The sequence below is a fragment of the Lycorma delicatula genome, chromosome 4 (genome assembly GCF_047948215.1).
Source record: "Lycorma delicatula isolate Av1 chromosome 4, ASM4794821v1, whole genome shotgun sequence".
Taxonomy (NCBI): Eukaryota; Metazoa; Arthropoda; class Insecta; order Hemiptera; family Fulgoridae; genus Lycorma; species Lycorma delicatula.
The window spans coordinates 89,504,089-89,523,977 of record NC_134458.1 but is presented as its reverse complement, the minus strand read 5'-3'; the positions used below and the strand labels follow the sequence as shown (position 1 = coordinate 89,523,977).

Genomic DNA, 19,889 nt, shown 5'->3' with positions numbered 1-19,889 from the left:
CAAGTCGCACAGACACAAATCTAGGGATACACTACACTCACGTTCCAAAAAAAATTGCATTATATTAACATTAAAGTAAATTAATAAGTAATGGAAACACAAAAATTGAACATGAGAACAAAAGAGTGATCATATGAAAAGATCAAGGGTTTTTATAGAACCAAAAAGACATAACATTATATAAACATTTGATTACATGACCAATTATATGGTGACTAGTGCTGTATATAAATATGGCCATGTTGTGAATCGGGGCTGATACACAGGACATGACTCAGCAGAATCATGATGAACTTACTCACACAAATACAGTGTTTGTTTATTCTTCACTCTATAGACTAACTGAATACAGTATAAGAACATTGTTTAAAATGGATTCTTTCTTGTCAAAATCTTTCCTAGTAAAAAAAAAATTCGGAAACAAAGCCTGTGATGGCTCACAAAAATTTCATTTCTGTATACCATAGTTCTGTAGTACCAGAAAGTCATATATCCTGAGTTTAGTGTCTTTCCTAAATATGTTACTGTAACACATATTGCTTAAAGATGCTTTATAATAATATATTTTATTATTTTAACCTTATTTGAGGTGTTACATTACATCCAAAATATGTAAAGTGTGACACCTGTTCAAGTGCTAACTACCAGTTACCGAGGATGGTTTTTCAGGTCCTGGTGTCCTCACCAAGGACAACCTAGTAAGATCAGACCTGCAGAATCAGTAATCGATCACAGTATCAATAATGAAGAGGAAAGGACCAAGGAAAAGGACAACCAAGATGGCAAAAAAAACTACCCATCAGGGTAGTTACCATATTGCCCAGGATGCAAACGCTACTGTTTAGAGCTACGTTTAACCTAAGTGATTATTCTGTATTAAAAAAATACATCACTTTTGTCTTAGATTTAGACCTTCATATTATATATTTCAAAAAGTTCAATGCATTGAGTTATTCTCTTTTTTGGATAATTGTCCCATAAAAATTATGTGTAAAAAAGCTGTCTGTTAAATTAGCATTTTGAGTGACAATGACAAAAGGTTTTCTTAATATCATCCATATAAATGTTAAATAAAGTTGGGGAGTGTCTATAGTCACTTGATTGATCATTGTTCTTGTTATCTCATTACCATTTCTTATTATATTCATATTTCTTTTTGAATAATAAAAAAAAAAAAAATTATGAATGCAAGTCTTTGACTTTTATTGTTTAATTTTGTTCAGAATGTTTATGCAGAATTAAGATATTACTTCAGGAAACAATATTTTATATAAAAATAATTCATTATATTATTGTAGTTTATGTTAACTTGAATTTTTTTCATTCAATCACATACATTTCCCCATTGCTTTCTCTTCTGTCAACTGTTTCTCAGTCAGGATATTTGTTTTATCCAATATTTCTGTTGTTATCTCCTTTCCAAATTCTGTTGACCACAGGCAAGGTCAAATTGACAAGGATCCTGCGAACTTCACTGATCAGAAGTGTCTCTGGATTGACTGTTCTCTTTTTCTCACCTTCCTTTCCTTCTCTTTCATCCCTTAGTCTTTATTAGAGTACAATGGACTCAGGGTAATCACTGCCATGGCTTCTGTAGTGTTATACTGGCATCTTCTATCTGCTGATCGTGCAGCTACTTTTCTTTATCAGGGCTCAGTCGATTCCTACTACCTGGCTTGTACAGATACTTTGTTTTAAAATTGAGGGATTGCAGAAAAAACCAAATTAGTGGCTGAGGTAAGCAAGTCTCGACCGGATGTTTTTTCATCCTTCTTTCATATTCTTTTATTTATGAAACTGTTGGTTCCTTTCACTTTTAGAACCATCAGGCTGTGAGAGATATAGGGTTGTCTGATATATTGATATCTTGTCTTGCTGAACATCACTTTGTGTCTTCTCTGATCCAGTTACTTATATATTCACTGAAATAACTATATTCTTTTATCTAGTTAATTACCATTTTTCCCGGAAAGAATTTTTTATAGTTTGTGTAAAATGACCAATCTGATCAAGATCTGAACCCAGAACCTTCCAGTCAAAAAGCTGAGACTCTATTACTCTGTCTCAGTTGTTGGCTTTAATATAGACTTCCTGTATACTGCATTAAATGAATTGATATATTGGATTGATTATAACAGTATGTTATTTGCTTTTCGAGCAAAAGTAAATATGAGTACGTAATATACCTAATAAATCAAGTGAAAAATCTTCATTCATAAGTAATTTTTTAATAACATTTAATTTTTATTATATTTATGCTTAAATATTTAAAAATCATTTTATTAAACTAACCAGTAATTTTTTAATACTATCATCAGTATTAAAATGTCTGTACATTTTGGTGGTTAACGATTTAGCAGATTATTTAATGTAATTTAAAATATTTTATTTATATCTAACCTTGGATTTTAATGTTCAGGTGGTACGTATGATTTATCAAATACATTCCAAAAATAAATATTATTCTGCTGTCGTATGGATCGTGTCAGTTAGATGTTTTGCACACTTTATAAAGGTCACTTACAACTGATTGGAAGTAGAAGTAGGTTCCAAGCGTTGCTCTAGTCAGGTGGGGAAGATTGAAAGAGTGTAGGAGGGAATGAAAACCAGGAATAAACTAGCTCACACTCCATGAGTGGGAAAGAAAAACAGAGATAGTATGATGATGTGAACTATGAGCGAAGCAGATGGCCTAAATAACAGGGAGTAGAGTACTACAGCAAAGTGCAGCATCATAAAAGTTTACTTTTGGCATTAGTGATTGTTTTTTGTGTTCAGAAGGTGCTAATTAAATTCATCGTCTTCTAAGGTCATTGTTCTTTGTTTATTTGGCTGCACCGGCTGTAATGGGGGAATACACGGCTCAAAAGCCATTTCAGTTGTACAAAGTTTCTCAAGAAATACAACTCAATAATAGGCAAGATAATGAAGGTATTTTTGAATTGTCCAGTGTAGTTTTCTCAAAAATCAAAAGTAAATAAACATTTTCAATTTTCCGTTATGATTTTTTTAATAAATTTTAATTTTTTTGTCATCCCCAAAATTTACTTTTTAAAATTTATCAATTATAAAATAAAATATTAACTTTAAATACAAAGAAATTAAAACATCTATTTCATCATGCTTTTTACCTTTTTTCAAAATATTTTTTTTGCTTTTCACTCACTAAATTATTTTAACAACCAAAAGCTACCACCAATAAATATACTTTTCTACATTTTTCTTTCCTTCATAAACAATATGATTAAATACATTTTAAAACTAAATAAAAAAAAAAATGTTCAAAAACTTACAGTGTTAGTTTATCTAAATTTATTTATATTATTTTTATATAATTATTTAATATGTTGATATTTTTAATATAATACCTTATACTCTGAAACCTTTACATATATTCTTTTAAAGTTAGGTCATTAATAATTACATTTCCTTTTTTAATTGATAAGTTTATGATGATATGAGATCTTTATAACGTTATAAAAATCCTTATAATCAAATTATATTGTTAGTTGTATTACAAAATTCAGAATGTATTTAAATAAATTCGAAAATATTCTGTATTTTCATCTCTAAATAAATGTTTTAATCTTTGCCAAGAAGCGTGGGTGAACCATAAGTTATTTGAGGAACCATGTTGACTTCATCTACATTTGGTTCATAGCCAAAAAACTTGCAGTTGCAAAATTACACTTTCACTCGAATCTGAACTGTTAAGCTTATTTTACAAACAGCTCAATTTATTTGTTAAATTAAAGTCGTTTTTAGATGCAATTTTTTCCTAATTAACTTACATCCTTTTATCTGTTTCTTCAGTTTCTTCTTTCTTAAATAACTGTCAAGAATTACTTTTTTTTACTAAAAGAAAATGTATTATTTTCTTTTTTTAATATTTGTATTTTATAAACTTAAAAGTTATTTTTCCTTTTTTATTGTTTTTTTTATTTTTACTTATAAATTTTATTTTCATAAAATAATAAAAGTAAATGCTCTTTAAATTGAATATTCATCCGTTATAGGAGTACCAATCTAAAGAAACCTTGCTCAAGTTATTATTTTTTCATTGCCAATTAAACAGAGCACAATGTTACCAACTGTTCCCCCCCCCAAAAAAAAAAAAAAATAAATTTAAAAAAATAGATTCTACTTATCAGTGTGATAGTTGTTTTCTTGATATAGTTAATCTTTATTAATTAGGATTATAGTCATGTATTTTAAAAAAATATTTAAATTAATAAAATAAATGTTTAAATATTTATTATTTTAATATTTTATTTATTTTAAATATTTCAATTAAATATTTTAATTTTAGTGTAAATTATTAAATGTAGGACTTTGTTTTATATTTATTGAATAAAGTTTTTTCTTTCCTTTAAAGTAGCTCATTATATGTGTTCCAAAACCTCCCCTTTGTAAATGGTTATCAGCTTTAGAAGTTTTCATAAGATATTTTGTTCATTTTATTTTTGAAAAACTCATTACCAAACTTAATTTTTTTTTTTTTTTAAATGTCATCCTAGCAACTTATTGTTAAAAGTACACGTGGGTGGATAAAAAAATTAATATAATTCTAATCCAAAACTTACAACTATGTAAACTACTTACAATTTTTTTGGAGAACATAAGGGAATTTTTCAAAGAAAAACATTTTTAAATTAAATTACAAACATTTTTGTATTATCACATATCATTTAGCAAAATCTCCAAGAACTTAGGCGAACATAAGGTGGCCTAAATTCAAATAATGTATTCTATGGACTTCCACAAACCTTTGATTTCCAGTTTCATTTCTAATGTTCACAATGATTAGTTAAAAGAATTTCTTTTAAAATCTGATTTCCTACAACTTAATTATTTATTTATTGGACTCGTATTTCGTTACCAAAATTTAATAAATTTCTTCTGTAAAAAAAATAACTTAATTACTTCATGTGCTATAATTGAAATTCCTTAGTGATAAGAATTTTTTCATGATGTATCTCCCCCATCTAGTCTAAGATTTTGTATAAAAAAGCTGGAACAATTCTGCTGAAATTTTCAGCATTTTTAGCTAATTTTTTAAACCCTTTAACTCCTTCCCCACTGATAAATTTGAAAATTATATTTACTCTTACATCCATAATTATTTTCTTATTTTTTTTTAAGCAAATAGTTAAAAAATACTCTAGATTAATTTCTTAAACCTGATAGATTTATATAAATTTAATTATGTGCTAAAGTACTCCTTCCTGAGGTATATTAAAATTGTATTGAATTGGTGCATTAATGATTTTTGGATTGTTTTAACCAAATTTTCTAAAAATTATTTACACCTTCTACTGTGGTAAAGTTTGAAAAATCTTTCCATTGTCTTTCAGAGAAGAAAAATAAAAAGGATTTCAATCCTGAAGGCTGAAACAGTCAAGAGATTTTAACATTTACATAACTCAGAAGTGGTGGTATTATAACTTAAATACTATTATATATTGTAGGAGTCTTGTACAAGACCTAAACTATCCCAATCTACCTATTGTACCCCTAGATTGTACTTTTTTATCACTCATCCCTTTTCCTTATCCTTGGCCGCATCTTCCTTATGATCAGTTCTATGAATATGGTCTGATCCTGTTAGATTCACCATGCTTATCTGATAGGGGGCTGTCTTGGACCGACTTGGGGACTTTTGTTTCCTGTTCAGTGGCTGCATAAGAAGCCTTATGAGGGATTAGCCTATCAGGTAAAGTAGGACCTCCTAATCTCCCCATTACCCAATTATATTTTGATAAGCTAAAAACTTGCACTAAAGACATTTTAATAAACAATATTTCTTGATATATTTTCCATTTTCCATTAATATTACCTACCATTTCTTTTTTCTTCAAAGATGTAATAATGAAATTATTCTTCCTGATACCAAGCTACTAAATTTCATGATAATCGCCAACTGTGGGTGTTTTTAGAATTGGGAGCCTCAAAAGTCAAGCAATATAAAAATTGAGGAAAACCTTTTTGACCATTATAAACTCTTCTTTCTCTATACCTGGTAAAGTAAAATGCTTAATATATAGATACATTTATTGGTAAATAAGTAATAATTCTGTGTAAAATATCATTGATTGCACCAAACTAAGAAATGTTTAAGCTTTTCTTTCTTGTTAATAAACAATGTATAGTTGTAAAAATATTAAATTATATTATAAAAATCAATAAGTTAGTGGATTTAAATGAATAATTTATATATATATATATATATATATATATATATATATATATATATATATGAAAGAAAAAAAATATATATATAAAGTGATTTACTTTTAACAAAATTCAGTTTAAAAAAAAATAATAATAAACATCAAATACTTTCATATACATCAAAGGTATATTTTTTTATTTATTTTCATGTATATGCTTTTTATTTGTAGAAAAAAAAATAATTTATGAAATTGCCTGCAAAATTACCCATAACATGAAGAGTCATCTGCATAATGGGAATTGGACTTGCTGAATTTTAAATTTGGTATTTAAAAGTACTTGTTTATTAGATTTGTTTACAGTATTTTATTTAATTTTACAATTTTTCTTATTTCTAAAATGCTGTTCCCTGAAACGGAACATAAATATGCAGTTATCATGAATTATACATTAATTTGAATGTAATAACCACCTCTTACAATAGTCACTCTTAAATTTATATTAAATAATTTTTTGATCTTCTGTTCCTTCATTTTTATCATGGAGTGTAAGTTTATTCCTGTTGCATGTAGTAGTACTACATCTTTGTTACAGGTGCCATTATTGTTTGTCCCATTTTTAAGCAGTTAAAAAATTATGAAATATTGATCAAAAATGTTTATTTATGTTGTTTGTGAATTTTTTTGTGTATATGTTTCTTTTTTTTACATCGATTGCAAGAATTATTAATGCCAAGGGCACGAAGAAAATCTGTATCCAACATTGTATTATTTCAGTTATATAGTGAAACTGGCCTATTTAATCTGATTTCAGAGGTTGTTATTTATACTTCATTTACACTAATTTTCAGGATATTATCCCCTTCTGAGACATTTCTAGATACTGCAGAGATGTTGGGTTGTAAGTTATATTAATTTACCATCTTATCTAGGAGCCTTAATATTCTTTAATTTAATCCATAAATTGTAATCTGTTTCTCATTTCATCACAGATAAATTATCATTTTTAAGTTATTAGAATCAGCCGAACAAGTATAAGATTTAAAATAGATTCAAAGAAAGTACATTTTTGCAGTTGTATTGAATCTGTCAATCATTGATTTAAAAAAGATTAGTGAAATGATATGAACATTTTAAGAAAGTCTGTAATTTGCCAAGATTTTCAACAGTAACTGTGATCATAATTGACGACCACGGTCATATATGCATTACATTACACAATTAAATAATTAAGAAGCCATTTATAAATTAATTTTAAACACTTTATGGGTTACTTATGTCTAAAACTTTGGTCTACTGTCTTGCTTTGTTACATCTTACAAATTACAAAAATAAGAAAAATTATAGATTGAAGAAAATATGTACTGAAGATATTTTATAACACTTCAAGAATTACACAACACTGAGATAGATCCCTGTAAAATTATAAATTACCAGAAATTTACTCAGCCGAATTAATATCTGTTTTATTCATGTGATTTTTGTAAAAAGATGTTTAACAAATGTTTAGCTCTGTTTATCCTATTAGTTGAATCATTTAAAATGTTGTAATGCCATTTTTAATTTATTATTTTTGTGTTTTTTAGGGTTGATATATAGTACAGAAAAATTTATTTTTTTATGTTATTTTTACCATTGACTGTTTATCAAAATTACCTTAAAAGAGGGCATAAAAAGAATAAAAAAATATTGAAAAGCAGCAATTTCAAAAGTTTACTTTATCTCTGTGTATAACATTGGCATTAAACATTCCACCTTTCAGCGTGGCTTCCACTGAAATGAAATTATCTATTGTTGTAGTTATATAAATCATAATCAAGTTGATATGGTTACATAGTTTCATCGATTTATACTTTTTTTTTAAGTGACATCAACTGGTACTGTAATTAGCCACAAAAAGATGGCATCATATTACTGCAAAATTTATTTCTTTTTTAATTTATATTTTTTTAATAAAACAGTTTCAAAAACTTCTAAATCTGTATTGTTATTGTTGATTTACAGTATTTTAATATCATTGTTTATATCTATTTATTTAACATATTCTAGATAACAAAAAAAATTATCTAATTAATATGAATATACATTGCATTAAGTTATGTGTACCGGAAACAAAACTTTTTCCAGCAATGATAGGGCATTTATTTATAATTTCATCCTCACCATCTTAAAGATTTATCTCTGTAAATTGGGAGTATTCTGTAGAGTATGAGTGAATAAATAATTATTTTTTGGCAGATCAATATTCTTTCAAGATGGATCGTTAATTACTACAAATCGATGTAAAAATGTTTCATTGTGTTATTGGCAGTTGTCTTAATAGTGTAATTGTAAATCTGTGTATGTGTATATTTTTAAAATATCTATGTTTATTTCTAGTTATTCTTGTACTGTTTTTGTTTTGTTGCTTAAAATAGGATTTCATTCTGAAGCGTTAAAACTGAATTCTTATTTTGTTTCTAGAGCAAATTTGTTGTTATATTTGTTTATCACTTTTCAATCATATTTTTTCTTTAAATTTATTAAATTTTGGTTTGTAAATAAATATAATTATTTTATTTTATTTTTTATTATAAAATGTTAGGTAAGCTTGTGTCTATTTCAATTGATTAGTACATGGTATGGTACTTATTTTTGTCATTATGTAATAATAATTTTAAAAACTTATTTGTTATTAATTTTATTTCAAAATTATATTTATAATGCAGATTAGTTTATTAAGTCAAGTAGAATTTAACTAGGTAATTTAACAGGATGCTCTGATAAAAGTTTTCCCACTGTTTTCCTTGATCCTCTCAAGCAGATGCCATGATAAATGTAAAATTACATACTAATCTGAATAACATATTTATTTTATTTATTTGGAGTATAATTTTGGTTAATCAGTTAATGAATATCATTTTTTTAATCTTGCTGTTACTAAATCTGTCTGATATAATTCACAATTTTTCTTGAGCTAAGTCAGTTTCATATATTTAAACCTAAATTATTCATTTAATCAAGTGGTTTAAGCCTCTTTCATCATTCATTTATAAAAATTCTGGACTATCATATATCAGAAGGTCCATATGTTACTTTGAATTATTGAAGATCTGTTTTTTTATTTTTTGTCATTAGTTACTTGATTGGTTTAATGCTATTCTCCATTCCTTTCTTTTTCATGGCATTTAACATATTTTTTTTCCACAACTTCAGTTACTTGTTTTATGTATTCCAATCCATTTTTCTCAGTGTTCACCGTTTTTGCTTCCTTTGTTACCAAATTAACTAATCTGGTGTCTTAATGCATAGCCCGACAACCTAGCGCATGTTTACAAGGATCAGCCACAGATTTCTCTCCAGTTATTGGTCTTTAGACCACTTTTTCAAATTTTATCAACTCGCCTAATATTCAGCATCTTTCTGTAACACTACATTTGAAGTTCTTTTCATTTGTTATTTCTGTTGTCATACTTTGACTTGTATTGTCTATGTATAGTACTACTCTCAACATAAATATTTTATTTTTAATATTAGAATTTTCTTCTAATTCTTATATATATATATATTTTATAATATCAGACCTCTTTTTTTATATAAAAACTCCTCTTTTTCCTGTCAATATCCTTTACTTACTTTGCTTTTTCCATCCTTTCATGATCTTACATTATTTATTTTATCAATACTGAATTGTAAAAGATGAAAAGCCTTCCAAAAATCAGCTGATTGAGTATTTTAGCCTTGCTGAAAAACAGAACTTATGTTGACCATATACACTTAATATACACTTGACATATAACTTTTCCCTCACCTCTCTCACTGTTCTACATCCCCCTTCTGGTATTTTCATCCATAGTTCAGTTGAGTCAATCACTGCTACGTGTTACTGTATTTCATAAAAAATATATAGCTTATCTTGTATAAATCATAATTAAGTGGATATATGGTTACATAGTTTTATCAATTTATACTTTTTTTTAAATCACATCAACTGGTACTATAATTAGCCTCAAAAAGATAGCAACAGCATGCAGTGAACTGCACCCATCATTCTTAATTTCAGCTATTTACAGATCCACAGGAACTGGTTCATTGAATATGGCTTTAGCTGCAGTCATTTTACTCTACTTCAACACTTCAGTTTTCAGGTTATTTGTCCCTGATATATTCCAGATATTATGCATTCATCAGGTGATAACAGATGCAGTTAAAAAATTTGACCAAGGTGCATAATTCATCATCATCATTATTACTGACGCATTATTTGGTCTTGACGATCCCCCACCATCACTGATTCCTTCAATTTGTTATGACCTTTTGCGGTCTCAATCAATAGCTTTCTTATCTGCTGAAATAAGAAATAATCTATTATTTAATCTTTATGATCTTGTTTTAGATGTTTGGAAAATCCTTTTCATAATCTGTTTTCATTGTTTAATTTTTGTATTACTTTTTTTTCTTCATACTACTCTTTTATATTCTTGCAAAGTTCTTAGTACATTATTCCTAAAAGAAGGCTGTCATTTATCCTCATTCATATTTTGGAAACATTTTTCTCATTCATTTTTTTATTTTGGAATGAGGAATCCTCAAACTATTGGTCTATATTTGGGCCTACTATCTCTGTGTACTTTCCTTCAAAACCATTTTTTAAATGATTTTTTTTTTTTGTTCTACACAATGAAATACCTTTATATTTGTAGCATTCAAATGGATGCAAATCCATTGTCTATTTTGTATTTTCATATATTTTTTTTCTTGGATGATTAATTCTTTCTGGAAAAATGTTTAGCTTTTAATCACAGAATTGTAATAATTTTGGAAATGATTTTTAAACATTTTTTCTTCCATGATTAATTAACTAATGAAAAATGATATCTTACCATATATTTTAATCAATGATTATTTAAAATATTTTACCTTACCATAATTAAACAGTGACTATTTAAAAAATATTATCTGCAATAGATTATAATAAAATATATTTGTTAGATAATAACTAAATTGGAGAAGAAAAAAGTGTTAAATTCAATAGAAAAATGTAAATTTAAATTTGTGACAGACTGTTTAAGTTCAGCTCTGCTTTTTTACATTCTTAATTATGACAATTACAGGAACAAAGTTTTTTCTTATAGCACCAGGAAACGTAAATAGTATATTTATCGTGATACAATTAATACTTTCTTCACTTATGGTATCAAAGCAACAATATATCTTTGTAAAACAGTTATTTCTTAATCTGAAATCATAACCTTTGAAAAATCAGGTTTTTTTATAGAAAAAATCTGAATTAGATAAATTCTAATGTGTTTGTTATATTTTAATGTTACAGGAGAATACAGAGTTGGGATCAAATTCAATGATCAACACATCCCTGATTCACCATACAAGTTGTTTATTTCACCTGCCATGGGTGATGCACATAAACTTGAAGTAGCCCAGTTTCCAACATCTGGAGTACAAGCAGATAAACCAGCCCAGTTTCTTGTTCGCAAGAATGGTGCTAAAGGCGAACTTGATGGGAAGGTAGGCACATAGTAATTTATTGTAATTATTATTTTTATTATAATTTGATCTGAAATAATCTTTTCTTAAAGATAGATTCTTGAGTACAGTTTTAAATTAATGAGGTTAATGAATTGAAGCCCCACAACAATTACAATTGATTGCAGTGACAATTGAACAGAAGCTAATTGAACAGAATCAAATAAAATAGGCATTCAGGAAAAAAAATCCCATTTTAATATTGATGAATTGTATGCATTATACTTTGCAACTCCTATCTACTTGAAAAAAAAAACATTTAAATAAGGAACACTTTGGAAGTTGTTAAAGTGGATAATTCACTTATTCATCTACACCTTATGCTTACAAGTTCTCTGGCATAAAAAAAAGTTTAAGGACCTATATTTTAGATAATCATAAATATGCAGTACAGTCCCATTTCATTGCATACACTTATATGATTAATATATGTTACATATACTATTCTTTTGGTTGATAAATTAGAAACAGGAACAGAAGGTCTGGTTTTACCCAGCAGTCACATCAGACAGTAGCTGACATCAGACAGTTATTGTGAAATCCCCAAAGAGGAAATAGTATTAATTTCAGCATTGGCACTCCATTAAGCTTCAATAAAGAAATGCTACTTTGCTGGTTAAGAACCAGAACTTTCATAACCTATCTATGCAGTAGGTGCATAGCACCACAGATGGTACCAGGATGTCTGATCCAACTCCCATGGTGCTTGCACAAAGGATAAGCAAAAGGGAGAGAAGAGGAAAGGAAAGTTCAACCCACAAGGAACTGCCCCTGATTAGGATAGTTTACCATCTTTGTCTAGGAAAAAACATGATCTTTGATTCATTGTATAATTGTTGGACAATAACACACTTGTGTTCTAGTCATTTTTTCTGTATGTTCACATTAACATATACTCTTAATACATACACACTGGGTTGTAAATGATGTTAGAACCAAGTTTCTGTTATTTTTACTGGAAATACACAGAGAAAATGAATTTTAAGATTTCAAATCTGTATTCATCATGTAGCATTACCTAAACACACACATGTTTATAAAAATTATTTTATATTTCATAAACCTAAGTTATATGCCTTCAACCCATTTGTAATTGAGTAATTGAGAATGTGTTAACATAATTATGTTATAAATAGCCTTTTAACTGATTTTATTGGTTGAATATTTTTATTTTTAAAGTAAACCTGTAGTACATGTTTACTTTTTACAAACAATAGTGTTTCATGTTTATGTTTTTTCTTGTAGATTGTGTCGCCATCGGGAACAGAAGATGACTGTTTCATTCAAGCAATTGATCCCGACACATATTCCATCAGGTTTATGCCTAGAGAAAATGGTATTCATAACATCCACTGTAAATTTAATGGAGTTCATATCCCAGGTTCACCTTTCAGAATCAAGGTCGGTAAAGAAGATGCTGATCCTGCGGCTGTACATGCCAGTGGAAATGGTCTGGGTGATGTTAAGACTGGTAAGTGTTTTTACAAATCTTAATTAGTAAGTATTTGAAAGTATATTATTAAAAAGTATAATATTTCCATCAAGTTTTAAATATTTTCCAGTTGTGCACTAATCAACTAGCTGGATTCTTATGTAAAAGGTTAGATTTCTAACCAGTGTCTGGAATTTTCAAAGTAGATTTCCAAAGAATTTGTAAAATTACTACTATGCCCGGTTAGATTTTCTAAGGGAGTGTCTGGTGGGAGTAGGAACCAACTTTTCTTTATATTTTGTATTCTCCTGAACATGAGATTCTGCAATATTTATACATATATTTGTGTATGTATAAAATCTTTTTCTCTGCTGCACGGTGCAAATCTTAACAGATTTTGATGAAACTTGGCAAAGTTATGTAAACATATTGGGAATAGAGCCCTGTTAATTTTCAAGTAAATCGGTTCACAGGAGTCGGAGTTACAGCAAAAAAACAGGGTTTTGGACAATTTTCAGTTTTTTCCATCTACTGGATGCAATTTTTAACAGATTTTGATGAAACATCGTAGGATAATGTAAATCTAGTAGAAATAGAACCCTATTGATTAGATTAATGAATACACACAAAATTTAAGACTTTTCAGCCACATTATAATAAATATTTTCCTAATTCATTAATGAAATCATCTGAACCAAAATAATAACAATCTTTGGTATGCTTTGGAGTATGTTTGATATGTTCCATAAGAAAAGAAAAATGTTTTTAATTCTCTGATTTTATCTTCATTATCTTATTATATTTTTAATAATAGTTACAGGGTCTGCAAAAAACCTTTTTAAATAATATTAAATACATTCATATACAAGTATACTTATGTGTGTGTGTGTGTGTGTGTGTGTGTGTGTGTGTGTGTGTGTGTGTGTGTGTGTGTGTGTGTGTGTGTGTGTGTGTGTGTGTGTGTGTGTGTGTGTGTGTGTGTGTGTGTGTGTGTGTGTGTGTGTGTGTGTGTGTGTGTGTGTATGTTGTATCAATGCAATTGTTCCTTGAAAATATTTTGTGATCACTTTTTAAAATATTTATCATTTATTCTTTATATTGTGTATATTTGTAAATGTATTATTTATATTATTAAATGATTTGTGCACGGTATTTGGTTTTTTAATGTTTTACTTTTGCCTGTAGGTCAGAAAACAGATTTCATGGTTGACACCTGCAATGCTGGAGCTGGAACACTAGCAGTCACCATTGATGGTCCGTCAAAAGTTTCTATGGATTGTACAGAAGTTGAAGAAGGTTACAAAGTACGATATACTCCTCTTGTACCAGGCGATTATTATATCAGTCTAAAATACAATGGTTATCACATTGTTGGATCACCGTTTAAAGTTTCTTGTTCAGGTAAATCTGAATATATTTTTTTTTTTATTAATAAATAATTATTTTATATTAAGTAATCTTAATATTCTCCAAAGAAGAATGCGGTTTTTTTCTTGTTATAAATTGTCAATTTTTGTCAGAAATAGTTGGTCAATAACTAGTTTTAAGAACTAACCATCAGAATTTTTATTCTTTGAAACACTTCTTTTTTTAAAGTTTGGTGTTATACTTGTAGTATAGCATTATGTACATATACTGTCATGAAAGTATTTATTTAGAGTATTTTAGATTGTTATTTTGTTTCATTGATTTTTAAAATAAATTTAACTTTAATCAAGTCATCAAATATCTAAGAAAAGAGTACATGAATCGATAGTGAATAGTTTTCTCATGCTAATCCCATATTGGCAGTTGTCCCCTTTGCAGTACTGGTTCTCCATGCATCTAGTGTTGATGGTTTGTTGGCTGTTTTGATACCAAAAAAATGTTTGTTAAATCATCTTTGGGGAATTTTATTAACTGCTGTGAAAGTGCCTTTAGACATTTAAAATTCTTAATTGCTTCCAGTAGTATTGGCTATCTTTGTATTTTTCATTTATATGGTTCTTAGCAAGTTAATTAAACCTCAGTCAGATAGGTAAGACATTTAGATGGAGGAGTCTAATCTATCTTAAGATAGTATATTTGTTAACTGCCCTTGTTGAGTCATTGTGTTCTCCAACTTTTTCTTTATCAATTGAGATATTGCTGGAGTTGAGGCAGTACTTAAGAATGTGTAACTGTGTGTTTTTAAATCCTTAAAGGTAAGGTTCTATGCACCTTTCAAATTGTTTACTGTTTGTTGCTCCTTAGAATTAAAGTGCTGTGTAAAGAAGTGATACATCAGAGTCATAAGTTAGACATTTGTTCTTTCTATTCTAAGTCCCATGACATCTTATCTGTTCAGTCCATCCTTTCAATTTTAAACATAAATATATATATATATATATTTTATAGCATAATTAAATTTTATGGATCTAATAATATATAAAATATTTTAGGTGAAAATTTGGCTGAAAGAGGAGCTCAAGAAACTTCATCTGTTGTTGTTGAAACTGTACAAAAGGTATCCAAAAATAAACAGACAGGACCTGTATTACCACATTTCAAATCAGATGCCAGCAGAGTTCAAAGTAAAGGAATGGGTTTAAAGAAAGCTTACTTGCAAAAACAAAATATGTTCACTGTTCACTGTGGAGATGCTGGTAAGTTATTCATAAATTTATTTCAATACTAAATCTGTGATTTGTAAAAAAAAAAATAAGACTGGATTTACAAATATTAAACTTAGACATGTTCAAGGAAAGGACTAATTAATAATTTATTCTTAGACTCTCAATAATGGTGAGTTATATTGCTTATAAAAGAATTATTGTTTGTTCTTAATTAACACTTTCATAAATTGATAACCAGTTCATGGAAACATCTTTGACCATCTATTGATGGAAACAGACCGTATGACTGTTTGACAGTGTTTACAGAATCGTGGAAATTTATATTCTATTAATTTTCACTGAGTATACTGTATCTAAGTACTTACTGCTACTTTCATTTGTTTGTTTATTAAGTATATTGAATTTATTGTGTTTTATTACTGTATAATTTCATTCATATTATTGAAATAAACCATCCACACAGTAAGCGTTTCATAGAGCTTCCAGCAACTTTATGTTTGTACATTATTTACTCTTGTAAATTTAATAGATTATCCTTCCAAAAATGTATTGAGCTACTTTCCAAAAGACGAATTTCAGTTTTGCAAATCTTATTTCAAAATTTTATTTTTATGAATTATTACTTAAAGGTGGTTGAGCTATTATGAGCCAGTCTATTTTTTATAATTTCAGAATCTTTTTGTTTATTATTTTTTTTGTTATTTATTTATTAAATGCTGATTTATTACAATTATTTCTTTATTTTTATTTTTCAGGTAACAACATTTTATATGTTGGAATTTATGGCCCTAAAGGTCCATGTGATGAAGTTTATATTAAACATATGGGTCGTAACAATTACCAAATAAATTATCTCGTCAAAGAAAGAGGAGAATATATTGTTATAGTTAGATGGGGTGATGAACACATCCCTGGTTCTCCGTTTAAAGTTGATGTTTAACATTAATGTCCAAATTTCCCTTCTTTCCTATTTTCTTCTCATATACATGTATACATTTTTTCCAGTTATTTTTTTTTTCAAATAAAGTTCTGTTCAGAAATTGTGTATACTCATTTAATAGATGTCATGTTATATTTACAAAAAATAAATAAATTGTTCATTTTTAAAAAGTTACAATGTTATCTAATTTTATCATTTAGAATATGTAAATGTATAAGTAATTTAAGAGCATAAAAAGTGAATCGTAATTAACTAGTCTTTAAAAGTTATATTATGTAAGCTTAAATGTTAAAAATTTATAGTTTCAGGTAGGTTTAATTTGATGGATGTTTAGATGTATTTTATTTATTATAATGTGCCATCACTCATTAGTATATAAAATCCATATAATATACAGTATTTATTTTCATTCATTATTCCTTTAAGGTATTTATTAAACATTTTTTACCATGATTTTAAGATATAATTTGTTTTTTACCTTGAATTTATTTATATATCATACCATTCATTTACCTTATTTCTTTTTTAGGAGAATATTTTTATAAGTATTTAAAATAATATTGTACCTTTTTTAATAGAATAGCATAATTTTCAAATTAAAAATTATTTGGTATTACACAAATTTTAGAAAAATTTTGAACAAAAAAATCTGGATTTTGTTTAAATTTTTTATATTAATTTATTTAAACTTCTTACGCTGTTAATGTTTTGTAACATATACCTAATCATGTTGAATATACTTGAAAATAATAGATAAAGGAATCTAATTTTTTGTAATTATTTAATTTAACCCATTTCTATATGGGCTTGTACTTCCTGATCTCAAAAATAATCTTTATTATTTGCAGTGTTTTCATAATTTATCCGATACTTAAATGTGTTTAACAGTGTTCAAAATAATTGTATAATCTATTATAATTTTATTATTCATTTATAACAAATATGGAATATTACTTATAATATTGAAAAGAAAAATACTATTCTATCTCTTACATAAAAAAATTGCTGTCAAATTTCAATCAGCTTTCATACATGGATATTACATTTTATATCGTGGAGAATCATAATGTATTACTCGTACATCATAATTTGGGAATGGGGTAACTTTATTTTATATAAAAAATAAAATGTTTTATCATGATTGTTATATAATTACTTTTATGTTGATATTCTCATATTCTTTTTAAATATATTTAATTAATTTGTACAATATTATCTTTATAATTATGGTACACATTTCTAAGTATCAGTAAGTAAAAGTATCATTCTTTTTATGTTAATCGCCATCAAATACACCTATCTGGTTCTATAATAATATTTAAACAAGACATATTTATTTATATTTCATTCTTTTTTTTTAATAATTTTATTTGATTTTTTGTTATAATAAAGACATGTAGAATTATATTGTATTACATCCAATCAAAACTGTCAAATCATAATTATACAAATGCTATCACAATTTACTATATTTTAGTATATTATTATATTATATACTTAAGGTATTTTTTTATTACTAAATTATTATAATTGTTAACTACTGTCACCTATACTTCTATTAAGTGCATCAGAGGAATTATATATTTTATTTTTTAAATTAAAAAAAAAATATTTAAAAGCATATAAAATAGATATATATTTTTATTTTCTATTTGTAACATTAAAAAAATATAAGAATTAATGTGTAAAATTATTAAATTAAATTTTAACGTGCCTTAAAAAAACTTATTTTGTCAGAAATAAAACTATAAAAACTTATTTGAGTGTATTCTGGTCAACCAAATTTATATTTTTAATGTTACTATGCATTACAAAACATTTTTCTTTTCTTTTTTTTCTTCTTAAATGTATATTAGAAGTGAATGTTTCAAAAAATTTAAATTACAGTTTTGGTTGTAGTATTAGGATTTAGTGAAGCTTATTTGCTATTTTATGCAGTGTAATACTACAGAGTATTGCTTTTTTAAAATGTTATATCGATTAATAGGGATACTACATATATTTTAAAATACTGTTCCAAAATATATTTTCAGTAGCATTTAGCATTGAGCAACTTTTATTCCTTTTGCAAAGAAGATTATACATTACAGATTATTATTATGTTATGATTACAATAATTGTAAATTTTATTAATATTAAATTTCACTTATTATTGTTATTCTTATTTTCATTTATCATTATTGTTATTATATAGTAGTCAAAATTATATAGATGTTTTAATGTTATCAATTTGTCTAGGATACATATATATATATATATATATATAATTATTATTATTATTACTATTATTATAATTGTATTCACCATATAATGGTAAAATATACTTTTTTTTTAGGTGACCACTTCATATGTAATAATGTGCCTTATTAGCTAAAAGTCACCAGTAATGGAGTGACCATATGTATATTTATCCTTTTTTTAATTTTATTGGCTATTTGTCATTTGTACACATCATACCCTCGCTTCTGTTGTCAAATGCTTTCACACTGGTTTTATTATCTATTATTTGATATTTTTATTATACTGTTAAATACAAACAATATAATTACAGTTTTTTATTATTAAATAGATTTATTCTATTTTATTAATAAATTTTCTAACTTAAACAAAATGTTTTGTAAAACTATTAGTCTCATTTTAGTAAAAAAACATAAATTCAAAATTACTTTTTATTATTTTTTTTTTGTTATTTATTTTTTTGTTCAGTGTGCTCTCATTTGACGGTAAGGAACAATGCTTTGTTGTCATTTTAAGTAATTATTTTATGAATCATTACATATTATATGGCTGTAGCTTTTTATTTTTTTTTTATTTTTTTTTTTTGAGCATCATTATCTAAATAAACATGTAAATACATTGACATATGTTTTTAAGTTTTTTTTTGTTTTTTAATTATGTTCCTACATAATAGTATGTTATTACGAAGTATCAAAACATGTAGCTGATAATTTTACAAAAGAAAATTACCATATCCTTTTGTCAGACTAGTATATTATTATAACTTATATATACTTCATGATATGTTTTTTGTGAGTAACAGAACAATTCATTGTTTTGTTTTAATTCAGGAAAGGAAATCTTCTCTTAATATTACTTTATTAAAATAAGACAAAAGCTGTTGTACTATCTGAGAAGTAACATTGTATCAAACAGGTTGAAATATTGACTGATGGTAAGGAAAAACACTATTTAGCTTTGGTGACCTACAGATAAAAGTTCATTAAACATGG

General features: G+C 26.7%; 1 protein-coding gene across 10 annotated transcripts in view; it reads left to right on the top strand.

Annotated features, from left to right (window-relative positions):
* The window catches only part of cher (filamin A protein cher), a 570,661-nt gene extending 551,142 nt beyond the window's left edge, over nt 1-19,519 (top strand). For all 10 annotated transcript variants that reach the window (XM_075363574.1, XM_075363565.1, XM_075363566.1 and 7 more), the window contains 5 exons: nt 11,482-11,675; nt 12,939-13,164; nt 14,311-14,526; nt 15,546-15,749; nt 16,475-19,519. In XM_075363574.1, coding sequence (XP_075219689.1) covers nt 11,482-11,675; nt 12,939-13,164; nt 14,311-14,526; nt 15,546-15,749; nt 16,475-16,659 — 1,025 coding nt within the window. In that variant the 3' untranslated portion in view covers nt 16,660-19,519. The remainder of the gene's footprint in view (nt 1-11,481; nt 11,676-12,938; nt 13,165-14,310; nt 14,527-15,545; nt 15,750-16,474) is intronic.
* The last annotated feature ends 370 nt before the right edge of the window (nt 19,520-19,889 follow it).